Consider the following 15848-nt stretch of genomic DNA (forward strand, 5'->3'; position numbering starts at 1 on the left):
GTATTTCATTCTATAAACGTGTAAGCATCATAAAAAGTTCAATTGGTTACAAGCTATCTGAAATGAAAGAAATATTAGAAAATATGAAGCGAATAGAATTTATTTAGATACGATTACGTTTACAAGTTTGACAAAAAACAACAATCTTTGGACTGTCATTGGTAACGAAAGAAATCATCGCTTGCTTAGACTAAAATTTCAGTTCAGTGTCGGGAAACATGTCAAAATGTTTATGGTATCCGCCATTATGGCGAGAGTGGAAAGCTGGATAGACTATTATAATTACATCGATGATTTGCTGTAGAACTGAAATATTTTAATAATAAAACACTAACACACCAATTTATTTAAGTTATTAGGTAGTACAAACTCGCCTAAAAAGACATTCCACTTACTAGGCATGAATTATATCATAAAATATTCTTGTTTCCCATATATTGACCTTATCCGTGTCATTAACCACCGTCCAAGCTGATAATAGAGATCGTAGTCGAACGACCGACTCCCATCGTTGAACCGCGGTTGCATATCGCTCTGACAGTCCGTCCGCAAATTACGCAACCAAGAACAGTGTGGGAAAGGGATCTTTCTATGCAATGCAACCCACACAAAGTTCTGAAAGCTTTCATACCGAAAGCGTTACTTATGATTGACTGAGGGTGGAAAATTATCGTTTTAGTGCTACGTAGTTTGAGATTCCGCCCTTATCGCTCTGCTCTCTAAAATATCTACCGCAAGTTGTGGCCTTCTTGATATGCCTACAACTGCCAACGTGTTCTAAAATTCTACCCGAGCCAACCGCAAAAACCACGTTGCTTTGCACTGTCGGCTTCGATTTCCTTCCGCCACATATGTACGTACCTACCGAAACCAACAACAATAACATGCCAGTCAAGTTTCGATCGAGCCGCGCAGTGTGCTCAGCTGCTGGCGCATCCGAGGAACGACGCCCGACTCCATCACAATTCACTTTCCAACCCATTCCTGTTGTTGGCGGCCGCGACGCCTCCGTGAGGTTCTCTCTCCTGCCTGGGCTGCCTGGCTGTGGGTCTCTCCCGCTCCGGCGGACATGCCATGCCCAGCGACAGCCATCAGCCAGCCGCGCAACCACAGATGCACTTTCGTCGTCGTTTAGCCTTCTCGGCCTGCCACCGCTGCGAACAGTCTCGCAGTCAGTCCGTGTCAGCAGCAGGTCGAGTCAAGACGCATTTGTGGTGATCGAGAAGAAGCTCGTAAGTTAGTCGGTTGGTCGGTCTACGCGCAAGACCAAAGATCCTTGATTCGCCCGAGTGCCAGTATCAGTCAGTGCCTAGTGCGCCGCGTTTACCTACCTCTACCTCCCGTTCGGTCGTTTATGAGTTTATCCCCCTCGCCGGCGTGTGTGGAAACGAGGGCTGAGTGTGAGTGGAAGCAAAAAAATCGCCTCGCCTGGTGGAAGCAGGGAAGCAAGAACATCATCAACATCGTACTTTGTGTGACGGTGCTATACGGGTTCGCAGAGTGTATCAGTGTGGTTGTGGTCAAAGTGGACGGCGACGACGGAGATTAGAGAGTGTATAGACCTAGAATTGTGTCACCGAAAATTCCTTGGAGTGGCAACCGAGCTGGTTTTTCCATTCCAACGCGTAGTTTCTGTGCGAGTGTCTTAGTGGTTCGCGAACTGGAATAATCCGTTCAAAATGGGAAAGATGTCCGGAAGTCACTGTTTGGTCATGGGGTGTCGGAATAGACAACTCCTGAATCAGACCAACACGCGATCCTACTTTCGGTTTCCTCGTGATGCAGACATGTAAGTAATCCTATCTTTGTGTACTTTGTTCTGGTGATATGGGAGTTGAAGGTCACACTTGGTGCTCCACTATAGCAAATTATCGTCCCAAGTTGATTGATGAGTAATGGCTGGCTACACGGCAATCAAGGAATTTCATGTAACCAATCCTGATTCCCTCATATCCGGTTCGGCAGTCTAGTTTTCGTTTGTACCCGATGTCGCTACCTCCAGGATACATTCCTTTCGTAAGGATCAAAATGGAGGTCTCCATCGCACCCCAGTCCGGGAAAATGGGATAAAGAACAAAGAGCCAAAAAGGAGGTCGAATAAAGGACCATCTGTCGTTCAGGAAAGGAGCACACAAAAAAAATCTACCAAAGAAAGAAAGCTGCGCTGCTGGGTAACAACTGGCTCGTTTCGGATCGGGTGGTCGGACGTTCGTCGGTTGGCAACCAGCAGGCAACAGGCACACCAGTCTCTTTGTGCTGGTCGGTTGGTTTGTCGGTCGGTCGACCCTGCCTCGCCTTGATGGCGGCGTGCACAGCGAATTCGGTTTTTTCCATCCACCTCGGTCTATGGGTATGCGCAGTATGTTTGGAAAGGGGGGAAACGGGGCGGCACAGTTTCTATTGCATTTCTTATCATCGGGTGTCGGTTATGTATCACCGAAAACATCGTAGGATGACTGAACCTTTTGAGATACTATGGCAGGACATTTTCCATTGGCGTAACTGAAAGACCGGTTTTATCAGGTTAGCACCAGCTGGACTATCAAAAAATCACCCAGAAATGACGTCGCTTTATGGATGTGTGTAGGATGTTACCAATCTAAAACTCTAGATGGGGAACTATAGGAAATACAAATTTTTGTTGAAGGATATTCGTTTTGTTTTTTTTCTCATAATTGTATGTCAAACGCTCAATAGAAGGCGAATCCTGACCGAAAATATCATGAGAATAATTTTCATCACACATTTGAATCGATTATCACATAAATCTAACTAATATTACTACTGATATCAAACATATTGGGTTCTTATGTTTGTTCCAATGTGAAGGATTATAGATAATTTTTTTGTTGAGTATTTAATTTGAATCATAGGTTTAGAGTAAAGTATTATAACGCATTTTTAATTGACTGTTTTTTCAATCTGTGACGGGAATAGGACTCCTACCGCAAATAGCGATTATCACGCTTTGAAAGTTTTCGTAACACGATTAGTAAAACAATTAGGATAGTATGTGACTGGATACTCCACCCTTGCATACGCCAATGCTCTGGTGTTTGGTACAGAACTCGCGTGGTGACGGACGGCATCAGCAGCAGCAGTGATGATCGTTCACAAAACCACTGCTAGACCCTCTTCGCGGCCCCGCCTGACCGAAACACCCCACACCTTACCCTCGACGCACACACACCCGCTCTAAAAAAAACCCTCCCATAACAGTCCTGTTGTCCCCCGATTAAATACCATCGACACTGACGCTTGTGGTGCGCTGGCGAGCCTGACTCTGGTGAACCACACTTCTTTTCCGCGCGCCCCCTTCCTGCTCTGCACAGACCTTGTTCGCCTTGTGTCGTCGTCGTCGCCGTCATCGTCACCAAGTGCGCCGCAGAGCAGAATGGCAGCCTACTACATTCCCATCCACAAACTTCCACACAATCACCGACGGCCGATTCCGAACGTCGCGTCGCCAGGCAGTCAGTGCGCGAGCGTTGAGTCGAGTTCGAGTGTGCTACTCAGTGGCAAACCAATCGACCTACCAAACCAACCAACCCCACAAAACCCAACGATTACTACGACGACGCCGACAACGACGAAAACAACAACGAAGAAGAGCCGGACGGTCGCAGTATGCCAAGTTGCTCGATAATAGAGTACCTACACTCGGCAGCTGAGTAGTAGCCTCTGCTAAGCTCGTTGTTATGATACGGGTTGTGCCCATCGCCCATCTCGCGACTCGTCGCGGCTAGTAGTCGTTAGCAGGCGGTGGCGGCTCAGCCTGGCGCGCACATCATCACGTATTCGGTTTTCTCAATTGGCAATGGTTATGAAATTCACCATGGGTTGAACTCCCCCAACATTTTCATTCCAGGATTGATGATTCGAAAGCCATCTGCCCGGCCAGGGGTTTTTCCCTTTTCCGGTACGGTGGCAATGGCGAACCGTGACGGCCGCCAGATGTATGCAACCAATACTGTTTCAAAAGTCATTAAGCTGGGTAGTTTTCGAGTTCGCCCAGAGGTCAGTTGTTGGCGGTCGGACTGCTCGGTCAGTCATTTCGGTGTGGTATGGTAGTGTGGAATGAGCGGCACGTACGGGGAGACGGCAACCTGCTTTTTCTTATCAACAGTGACGATTGGGACGAATTCGACGAACTCGTCCAACACGTCGAAACTGGTCGGTTGAGTTCTGTTGTTGCTTTGTTTGTTGGCTATTATTTTGTGCCCGATCATTGCGACTCTAGACTACGGTGCTGTGATATACAAACTGGGCACGGATCCTTGCCACTGATAGGAGAACAGATATGGCGTATTCGGCCTATATTATATTGTTCTGTGTCAAGTTGATTATTAGTAGCGCGTGATTAATGCGCCAAGTAGCGCTTTCAAATTTCCATTGGGGCTCGTCCATATTTTTGTTTGCTATTTATTATTTATGGTGGACTACGCTGATTCAGCTTTGCTTCATTAATTAACTACATACATAGTTCTTTAAGAATAAATAACACGTTCAGTAACATCACTCTTTTGTAACACATGACTATTTATAAATAATTTTCACAGCATTTTCGCGGCAGTTTTAGGATACTCTTATCATTTTTATTTATGTAACCAACCGGAATAGCCTGGATTCAAAACAACAACTTTATTAGAAACCCATTCATACTGGAAAAAGTTAAAATGGTGTATACTAAGTATACGTAAAGGCTCCAAAACCAAACTTTTGATAGAAGGCTCAGAAATCCATAGTGTTATATACCAAACAACTCAGCTCGACGAATTGGGGTGATGTTTGTTATGTGTGTACCCAATCAACACAATATCGTACATGATGTTACGTAAGATGCAAAAGTGGCGATATAAGTACTTCCCCATACAAAATGTACGTATATCGCCTCCACGTTAGCATCTTATGTTGCATCATATACAATTTTGTGTTTACTGGGTATGTGTGTATACTGTGTATGTGTGGATACTGTGTATGTGTGTATGTGTACAAAATGGGATCACAAGTTATGGCCAAAATACTATTTTCTTTGCGCAAAACACGCTAAAAACACTTACTTATTTTTTAATATTTTTTTGCACGAGAGAGCACCAACTCCGCTAGGTGACTTCTCACACCGAAAAAAAAAAACATGAAAATGCAATTTGTTGTCAAGTTACATTTAGACGGGGTTCTGCCAAAGCGGACCAAGCGGCTTCTTAACTTACTTGTAATAAGGGAAATGACGGCTTAGGCAGGTTTTGTTCTATTATTATCAGGGGGTTTTCTATAACTAATAATGCTCAAATTTAGCCTAAACATTCTTTGCATATCAAAGAATAATGTGGCCAAATTTCATAAAATTTGGTCAACAAAAACCCACCCTGACAATAATAGAACAAAACCTGCCAAAGCCGCAGGTTAGTGTTCATTAAGCACTTCCACAGTTATTAACTGCGAGGTCCAAGCCAAGTTACCATTTCTGCATTCGTATATCATGAGGCTAACACGATGATACTTTTATGACAAACAGCTTCCAATCCGAAAATTGTCTACCGGCACCGGGTATCGAACCCAGCCGCCCTCAGCATGATCTTGCTTTGTAGCCGCGCATCTTAACGCACGGCTAAGGAGGGTCCCGCATTAAATATGGGGTTGAGAAGTATCCGGTACGATTTGTGATGAATTAAATTTGCTAAACGAAAGCTTGGACAGAAAAATGGGTGATTTTTTGTTGGCGCTTGGTGCGATTTGGCTGAACACCGGCCATTTATAAATCTTCATTTTTGCCTTTCTCGTATACTAAGTATACGTAGAAGCTATATGATCACTCCAAAACAAAACTTATGATACAATACCAATCGACTCAGCTCGACGAATTGAGGTGATGTCAGTTATATGTGTATGTATGTGTGTGCGTATGCGTACAAAAAAATGTAAATACACTATTTTTATTGTTTTTCGAATGATTTTGTTGTAGGGACGAGATCTACTTATATACTAGTACCCCAATTCCTGTTTCTAATGCTCATAAGGCAGATGCATCAATTTTGAGTGAGAGGTACGAAAATTTATGAGGAAAACTGAGGCAAATATCAAAATGTTCATCCTTTCAATGAATTCGATATTGTTGTTTCAAAAGGGCGAAAGTCGCAAACGTAAACATTGACTTCTTCTGCTGATTTCAGGAAGATTAGAGACTTCTAGTGGTATTTTCCACTTCCGTTCGATATAAGGCGCGGAGCGCCACCAGTTCCAAATGGTTATTAGTTGGGAGCGGTCCTGGTTGTTGAGGAATTTACATGAAAAGGCGTTGTTTACGTTTGCGACATTCGCCTTTATGGAGCTTGGCCTGCTTTCAACTTAGTATTCTATTAGCATTTCCTCAGTTATTAATTGAAACCTTTTCTATACTTTAAAGCTTTTCGAACTCACCATCATAGGATTGGCAATTCAATGCCTTCGCTCGCAAGGCTAACTGGAGACCCCTGGCTTGCTACATTTCTTATATTTCTAACTTGAGAGATCGACGTTAGTCGAATAGGGTAATAAGGGGCAAGATGGCCATCCTAGGCAGTGAAGCGAGTTGATTTGTGTACAGTGTTGGCCCGATTTTTTAACCCCGATTTTTAGTCGTTCTTTTTATTTACGTAACAACAATGATTTTCATGAAATAACTTTCACCGACTGCGGTATATTATGAATCATTTCTGAGTCCCTGTCAAGGATTTTGTATGTCTTTTCGACAAGAAATAACGGGTATCGTTCACGTATTTTGCCATTTCATTTTTATTACCGTCGTCGGGGGTAACAATGGGACAAATGGGGGTGAGAATGGGTCACTGTTTCAACTACTTAGAATGCTTGTAGAATGGATTGAATGTATCTGAGGGCAAGAAGACTAAAATATAAGAGAACTTTTGAACGATTTTGCTCTACGACCTCCAGGCTACCGGAGGGATGGCGGTAGTCTAATAAATTTAAAAAAAAATGAAAATATTTTTTTCCGGTTTCGTCACATTTCTCATTTTATCACCCCAAAATTCACCAGGGGGTGATGCGCCGGTTCGAAAATCGTCGGCGGCGGCGTTTCTGGCGTCACGCCGAAAGCGATTTTAGCCATCAGCGGCGGCGGCGTGAATCGGCGTTGAGATTTTTTACGTTCGTTTCTTAAAGATTTTTTTATGGCATTTTTTTTCGGGATATTTTCAAGACTTCAACCGAAGAATCTTTTGAATTTCGACGGAAAAAAGCTTCACCCGAAAATTGTCTAATACTAATGACACACTGTTGATATAAGTACCATGGTACCGTGGAAATTTTTTTGGAATTTACTAGCAAAATTCTTCAGAAAAATTGTTCCTAGTGTTCAGAAAAATGTTCAGGAAATCCACGAAAAGTTTCTGATGAGTATTATACGAAAATTACATAGGAAATTCTTCAGAGTTTCCGCGGGAAGTTGTTCAAAGTTGTACAAAGGAAATTCTTTCAAACGGGATTTTTTTTAAATATCTATGGTAAATTCTTCCGTATTTCCACGGGGAATTTCAGAAATTTAAACTAAAATAGTTCAGAATTTCTACGCGATTTTTTATAATTTCACGGAAAACTGTTCGGTATTTCAACGAAAAAAAAATTCTGAATTTTAAAGGAATTTCTATGAATTTCTACAAGGAATTCTTCGTATTGTTTATAAGAAATTATTCGGAAATTCAATGAAAAAAAAAACTCAGATTAATCCACCTAGCGTTGGTGGTGTCGCTCATTATAAAAATGGGAAAAACACATAAGACAGGTCAATATAGCACTTTAAGGGATAGATTTTACTATTTCCATCAATTTATATCTATATGCAATCATTTGAATACACGGCAGCAGTTTCTGAAAAAAAACTATGATTTTGAATTTTTTGGTCAAAACAATGTTTTTTTCATTTTTTGAACGAAATAAGGACTGTTTAGTTTATAAAGAGGACACTTTGTATTGTCGATGTTTTTTAAATCATCATTTTTTTTAAATCTGTTTTATTTTCGTTTAATATATTATCTGACCTTCTAGAAATGAAATCCAATTATCAACGAAACAATTCTAACTCAAAAATTTGGGATATTTATAACAATCTCAATTTATTGGATTTTCAACAGCTCCAACCGTTTATATTCCGTTTTCGGGCTGCCACAGGATGTACTGTTTCTAGATATCGACAAATCATTGACAGTGTGTTTCTTTCCGATTTTCTTGATGATTTTGATGTCATGCCGATTTATAATTTTCTTACAAACTGTCTATTTTGCTTATAAAAAATTCGTGAAATTCGAGAAGCTTTGACAATAGGCGCCATTTTGTTGGATCTAAACTGTTTTATCTCTTTTCAAAAATTACAGTTGATTGACAGTGTATTATAGTATGCGATAAAGCAAACTTCATCGAAAATGACCAATCTGTCTGTATAATATCGAAATGTAAAAGTGTCCTCTCAATAAACTGAACAGTCCTTAGCCGATCGAGCCAATTTTCAATAGAAAACAACTAGACCGTATTCCGCGTTGATTGCAACTCGTTGTGAGCAAATGGAGAATGCTTAGCACCAAAAAGTGCGCCTAACATTTTTGTACACACACATACATACATTATACAGACATCACCTCACTTCAGCAAGCTGAGTTTGGTATATAACACTATTGGGGCGAACACAATGCTGCGTTATCGCAGACTTCAACTTCATCACAAAGGGTCGGCTCCATGGTCTCCGAGCCTTTCATCAAAAGTTCGGTTATGGAGTGATCCGTTTGGCCGAAAAGCATTTGACGGGGGGTCAAACGCAAAGGTATGTTAGTTACAAAAACTCAGTTTTGAGAAAAATGGGTGTGAAGTTTTTCAATATTTTTTCGTTCCAAACAAATCGTATAAAAGTTCAAAAAACACTAATTTACTATGAATTTTTACATTTTTTTCAAGTAACGTACAAACTATATCAATATATTTTCGCAAAGCTCTTAAACCAAAGCATTTCTTGCTGCAATCAACTCATTTGACCAAAATGTCACTTACACCCCTCTGCTTCTCAACCCTTCATTTGGCCGAAATGGGGGAAAGGTCGTTTGGCCGAAACCCATTCGGCCGAAAGCCATTTGGGCGAATGCCACTAGGCCGAAAGTTGTTTGGCCGAACAGACCATTAGGCCGAAAGGGTCGTTTGGCCGAAAGGGTCGTTTGACCGAAATGGTCATTGGCCAAAAGGGTCATTAGGTCGAAGGGGTCATTTGGCCGAATAGGACATTCGGTTGAAAAGTGAGAAATTAATAGTAAGAAGAGAGACGTCTCAATTCTCATTCCACATTTCTCACTTCTCACTGTAAAAAATGAGGAGCGCAAATGATCCTTTTTGGCCAAATGACCTTTTCGGCCAAACGACCCTTTCGGCCAAATGACCCGTTCGGCCAAATAACTTTTTTCGGCCAGATGGGTTTCGTCCAAACGACTCTTTCCCGGCTGGCTGAATAATACGTCAAGACGAAAGTTATCAAGCAGAATTGCATTTGGCCGAAAAAACGTTTGGGCTAAACGATAATTCAACGGAAAACAGTTTGGCCAAAAATTTCAATTAGCCAAAGCAACATATGGCCAAACTGGTAATTTGACCGAAAATGTCATTTGGCCCAACGACCAAATGTTGAATACTCGACGGGTAACATGTACAAAAATATTCACCCGGTTGACCAAATAATATTTTCGGCCAAATGGCTTTTCTGCCAAACGACTACTTCGGCCAAACGACTTTTTTGGCTAAATGACCATTATGTCCATTTCGGCTAAATGAAATTTTCGGCCAGATGGGTTTCGGTCTAATTGTTTGTTCGGTCAAATGACATACAGCCAAACACCTTTCGGCCTTGTGACTTTGGGACAAACAACCCTACGCGTCATTTGGCCGAAAGTCATTCGGCGAAAAGCCATTTATTCGAATGCCACTTGGCCGAACAATACGTTAGTCATCTAGCCAAATTCCATTAGGCCGAATTGAACGTTTGCAGAAATGGCCGAAAATGGTTTGACCGAAAGCGACAAAAAGACTAGAGGCACATTCGGCTTTACAGGTAATTTGACCGAAAAAGTAGTTTGTTCTTACATTTTACTTGACTGAAAATGCCATTTGGCCGAAATGGTCGTTTGGCCGAAAAAGTCATATGACCGAATGAATTTTCTGCAAAACGGATTATTTGGCAAAATGACTAATTCAGCCGACCGGCACTTTCGGCCGAACGCCAATTATGGCCAAATGACCCCTTCTGTCACACGATCATTTCGGCCGATTGAGCTATTCGGCCAACTGTTTTTTTTTTCTCACAAAAGGAATACCAAATTACATTTTAGGTCAAAGAACTTTAAACTAGATGGGGCTCAGCCAAATGGTTTGATTGGTCAAACGACATATTAGGTCAATCAACTCGACCTTCTCAATAAACAATTATAGCTATATAAGCTATTCACTTCCAATGTTTGTTGGGATATGGCCTTTAGCAAAATGTATTTCTGCCAAACGATTATTTTCCGTTAAAGTCCTTCGAAATTTACAAAATTTCTACGAAATTTCTTTTAGAAAGCTCCAAATGCGGAGTGCACTGGCTCTGATTATGCATTTAAACTTGCTCTACACAGCTGTGCAGTAATCAACACGAAATGAGCGACAACAAAGCCAGAATCATCATTTTTCTGTGGGGGGTGCCTACCCGATTCTGTTTTTTTGCACTTGTATACTGCCGTTCTACGCATAGTTGTCCCATGTATATAGGAAATCCCAGCAAACATGGGACAGATATGCCTATGACGGCAGTATACAAGTTTGATAAATTTGTTATCATGGATTGTTATGATTCGGAACAGTTTTTGCCTCTCTTTTATCGTTGTTCGTTATCTATTGAGATCGATTTCTGCAAACCCTGGTCCTGGGTCACGCACGCAGTTTTACTTATGCTGTATATAATTAGTGTATTATATTTCTTATTTGAACTAATAAATGATTCTTAAAATACGATGATATTCAGAAAATTTGGAACCTCAAATTTCAAGTCGAAAATGTCGTGAACCCTGAAGGAAAAACATTTCGACTTATTGATTAATAGATATACTGCCGCTAACCTCAAGTCAGACTTATCTGTATATGGGCGCCATATACAGATAAGTCTGACTTGCGGTTAGCGGCAGTATAGCACCCAATGGCAAAATAGTCCTCTATAAATCTAATAGTTATAAATGGTTTGGGAAGAATCCTTCCTTGGCCGTACGATAAGATGCGCGGCGGAAAGCCAAGACCTATAATCCGACTTGCTGACTGCTCTTGGCAAATTACTTCCCGAACGAACAGACGTGCTATTTTATAGTACGTCCCAAAACGCACTAATGAATTCCACTCAATGCTAACCCTATGAACAAACCGGTGCGTCGGTGTTCTTGGACCTTATGAACAATAAGTGTGTAGGAGCCGGACAATACTAAATACTCATCCTACTTGGTTGGCATTTGTACAAAAATACATATGAGAGATTTAGTTCTGAAAATGTATTGCAAGAGTTCGGCTGATGCCCGGTGCTGGGAATTTGGTTTAATCAGTACCCGCTAAGCTGCGGAGGACGACGGAGGTGCTTCGTAGCTTAGTAGGGAAAGCACCTGTCTAGTATACTGGTTTTGTGGGATCAAACTCCACCGAAGGGGCGGTTACCCTCCAATACCTTTTCCGAACTAAATCTATTACATTGTGCATATGCATAATCGAGTTTCAGACATAGTAACAATACTCATTAACTAGGTAATTGATATCTTGGCTAAGTTAATAAAAATAATTTAAGAACAACCTTTTTCAAAATCCAATGATCGCCAAATGACTGATTGTATCCCGTCAATTAATCAATAAATTACCGAAATACATTTTTTTTGGGCTGATATCAAATTTGTGATCAACGAAGAAAATCATATCCTAACACTGATTTATTTAGTTCAAAATAATATAATAATTGTAAAGATTTGGGTATCTTATGTAAAAGATCCTAACTCAGTACAGATTTTGGACCTTGAATTGTCTACCGTCTATCTATACGGTAAATAAATGTTTCAGGTGAAAAGGTAGATTAGTCTAACCAAGTTAATGTAATGACGTATCTGTACAATTAAGTGTGTGGCTAACTAATTTTTTTTTTAAATTAATTCTCCTTAAAATATTTGACAGTTGTGCTTAGTGTGATACTGTATGATATCCCATTTATTATATTGATTTAACTTTTAAATTTTTCCCATTTTAACGCGTAACCTATCCCAAAACTAACATCTTTCTCTGCTTATTTTCTCTTCAACCCATCCAGGTGCAAGCAATGGGTCGACTTTTGCAACAGGCCCGAGCTGTGGAAAAAGTACGAAGAAAACGGTCCCGAGTACCTGTACAAGAGTTCTCGGATTTGTTCCGATCACTTCCAACCGAGTGACTTCAACAATCCCAATCTTTTCAGCCAAGGGTAAGTCCGAATTTATGCTTTTGCGTTTTTGACTTTGCGAGCCGTTCGTCGTTAGCACGCACCCGCCGCTCGCTTGTGACATGTGACATTCCCCAGCGCAGGGACCGAGGGCCACAACCGGTGACCGCCATGGGTTTGTCATTAGGTGCTATGTGTGGGTTTCTTTCCCCGCTCGGAGGGTGACCAACTTCGCGTTGATGAGCTTCGACGCAATGAAGTAAGACCGGTTTGGGGGCGATTTCCGTGAACCACCCTTAGAATCTGGTAACCCCCGAGGAAAAAATCACACACCACAGGCACTGGGTGCACTCTCGAATTCGAGCCGGGTGCATGCGACGCGACGGGCAAGGAGAAACCCAAAAATAGCTTGGTATGTAATCGATTTTCTTCTTCTTGTTCATTTCATTTCTCTCCTTGGGTTTCGACTACGACTTGGTTCGGCTCGCGTTGTCTGTCTGCGAACCAAACCGACTAAACTGGGTTCTCGGTTTTGCTACCTGGTGACTGGCTCACGGACACGGATAGATTGAAAAAAGGTTCGGTGCCTACACTGTATCCAGCCAGTAAAGAACCAAAGAATCGCTACACCATTGGCGGTAGCGGAATCAGTGCCATCAGTGGAATCGGGTTCGCTGGTGGTGGTGGTGGTGGTGGCAGTGGTAATAATTCGCCACCCAACACCAACAACGACAATGATTCACTCATCATGCCAATGTCAATGAAGCGACCGATGCTGTCACAGCCTTCAACGCAGCAGCCAGTTGCCAAGCGAAGATCGCTACCACCTGCCCTCAGCACCTCCATTGCCACCAATAACGTTCATGCCGCCGCCGTTAGTGGCGTACTGGCCGGTTTGATCCAGCGGCAACAGCTGAAAGAACAACAACGGAAGGCATTCGCGGCTGCCCTGCAGCTCCAACAAAGGCAACAACAGCAGCAGCAACAACAGGTACAGCCGAACCCACAGCGATCGTTGCTGGCCTCGCTGAAGCAAAAACCAAATAACAACAATAATAACAACAACCACATCAGCAGCAACAATAATAACAACAGCAGTAGCAGCAGCAACATCGCCAAACTGGCAGCTGCTAGCCTACAGGAAAGGCTCGAGGATGAACGAGGGTACGGCATCAACTACGTGGACATGGATGGAGGAGGTAAGTTGGATGCAAAAAAACGCACATTGACGTTGGTTTTACTGCTGCCCACTTCTCCTGGGGTTGGGACTGGGAGGCGATTAATTTCGTTAACCATTAAGATGGGTGCCCCCCTGCCGGGGTGAAACATTCAAATTGATGAAAATTGTCTACCATGCGTCTCCATGTGATGGGCAATAAAATGGATAAAATGTGGATAATGAATCTGTCGCTTTAGCAAATACCGCACAATTATTCCGTATGTAGGCATTGCACGCACGATCCCAAGATTGCAATGACTTTATTCGTTCCTAGTGCTCACAGTGTGAGGGCTAGCTGATTGCTCCCCCTTTCCAATTAATTAGTTTTGTTATTTAATTTTTTCGCACATTCCATCAGCAACGATGGGACTGTTATGGGATTACAGGCAGTATATAATTGTCTCATATACTCAGAAATTTTGGAGGAAATAATTAGACTGTGTGTTTGGAGCGGCAGATTCCATTAACTTGATACTAAAAATATCTTAATTAGTAACACTATGGTAAATGCTCAAAGTATCTTTTACCGTGCGTCTCCATGTGAGATAAAAAAGGTCAAGATACGTAACAACAATCAAGTAAGGAACTCGTTTCCCAGATATTTTAAACAAATCAACGAAACAACACAAAGCCAATAGCAGAAAACACTTTATCATATTTGGTCATGGGTCTGCTAAACCGCACCAAGCGCATTTTCAACTGTCTTGCAAATTGCAGGCTGCAATGCATTGTTAGAAACGGAACATTTATATAAATAGTCACGTGTTTAAGTGTTTTTTGTTGTGGAAATCCCCAATTTAGCCAGAACACCTTATCAAGGCCTTGGAATTGCTTGTGATAATAACCCCCAGTCAATTTAGCTGAGAATTCATACTCTTTTTGATATACACTCAATTTTCTCAATTCAATTTTTAAATTTACTTGCGGGCTGTGCTGACATTTACGTTTTGATTTCCGATAATTTTCTTTGAACAGAAAATCAAAATAGAAATTCAATAAATTTGGAAAACCTTTAGGAATATTTTGTTTTTTATAATTTATAAAATTGTTCTATATAAAAATACTATATCATAAAACTGATTAGAACTTCTTCTGCAATCAGTCTTTACAAAGTTCTTCCTGATATTACAAATTATTAATAAAAAAATCTCCAGATATAATTTTGGGTGTATTTTTTTAAACTTTATTTCCGATTTTTGGATGTTTCATATTCATCAAACATCTTTTGATTTATTATAAACTATCTAAAAAAGCAGCTTTGCCCGGGTGTTGCAACTGTCACACACTGAACTATTTGCAGCACCGCACTCTAGATCAATAATTGTAATGTAAACATTCAGTTTAAATGCTATTTTCGCAAAAATTTCTTCAGGTGAATCCTTTTGAAATGCTAGAATAGAGAAATTTTATATCTATTTTGTACTGAATATCCTTTACAACATTTGTTACTTAGATTTTTTTCTGAAATGGGGCAGAAATTATCTAAGGGGCTGTCCATGTACCACATAAACAGGTTTTGTTCAGTTTAAGACACCCCTTCCCCCAGCGTGGGAAACTGCTCATATAAATTTTCAAAAATTTGTATAGACCGTGGACATTTGCCATTCAACCCCTTTCCCCTAAATTGTCCACCTAGTATATGGACAGCCCCTAACGAGATATTTTACAGATCCTCGAACATTTTTAAATAGATTCTTTAATAAATTTAATCACATATTGGAGCTTTTAAAATTAAAATTCCATCAGACGTTTGCGATTTTGAAATTTCTTCTTCAGAGTCGCCTATCATAGACCATCCAAGAATTAGTGTTTCTTCAACTTGCATAGGAAATTGCTTTAGATTTTGATACAATTCATCTCAATGATTCGTTATATTCTTGTATCTGAATGTTTTATCAAGTGGTATTTAATAATGTTTCATCTGAAATTTACACATCTCTAAGAAGCGTATCAGCCAAGTGTGAAAAATTCTTATATTCTTGTGTGCCGCTAACTATAATAAAGAACATTTTCGATTACCTTTGTACAGCAACAGTTCGCTAACTGGGCGCTTCTTAACTGGATCGATTTTTAACTGGGCGTTCGCTAACTGGGCCAAAGCCCTGTTAAAAAGCAGTTATCCTTCAAAAAAACAACATGGCTGATGTTTTAGGCCAGTTATCGAATGATTGCTGTACTCGTACA

General features: G+C 41.0%; 1 protein-coding gene across 4 annotated transcripts in view; it reads left to right on the top strand.

Annotated features, from left to right (window-relative positions):
- LOC134217583 (myb-like protein AA) overlaps positions 1 to 15848 on the top strand; it is a 65119-nt gene that overhangs the window by 23240 nt on the left and 26031 nt on the right. For 3 of the 4 annotated variants that reach the window (XM_062696362.1, XM_062696363.1, XM_062696364.1), the window contains 2 exons: positions 12338 to 12487; positions 13013 to 13644. In XM_062696362.1, coding sequence (XP_062552346.1) covers positions 12338 to 12487; positions 13013 to 13644 — 782 coding nt within the window. Of the gene's footprint in view, positions 1 to 1011; positions 1790 to 12337; positions 12488 to 13012; positions 13645 to 15848 lie in introns of those variants that run through there. The other variant, XM_062696361.1, reaches the window with a different exon arrangement.

The sequence above is a fragment of the Armigeres subalbatus genome, chromosome 2, assembly GCF_024139115.2.
Source record: "Armigeres subalbatus isolate Guangzhou_Male chromosome 2, GZ_Asu_2, whole genome shotgun sequence".
Classification (NCBI taxonomy): Eukaryota; Metazoa; Arthropoda; class Insecta; order Diptera; family Culicidae; genus Armigeres; species Armigeres subalbatus.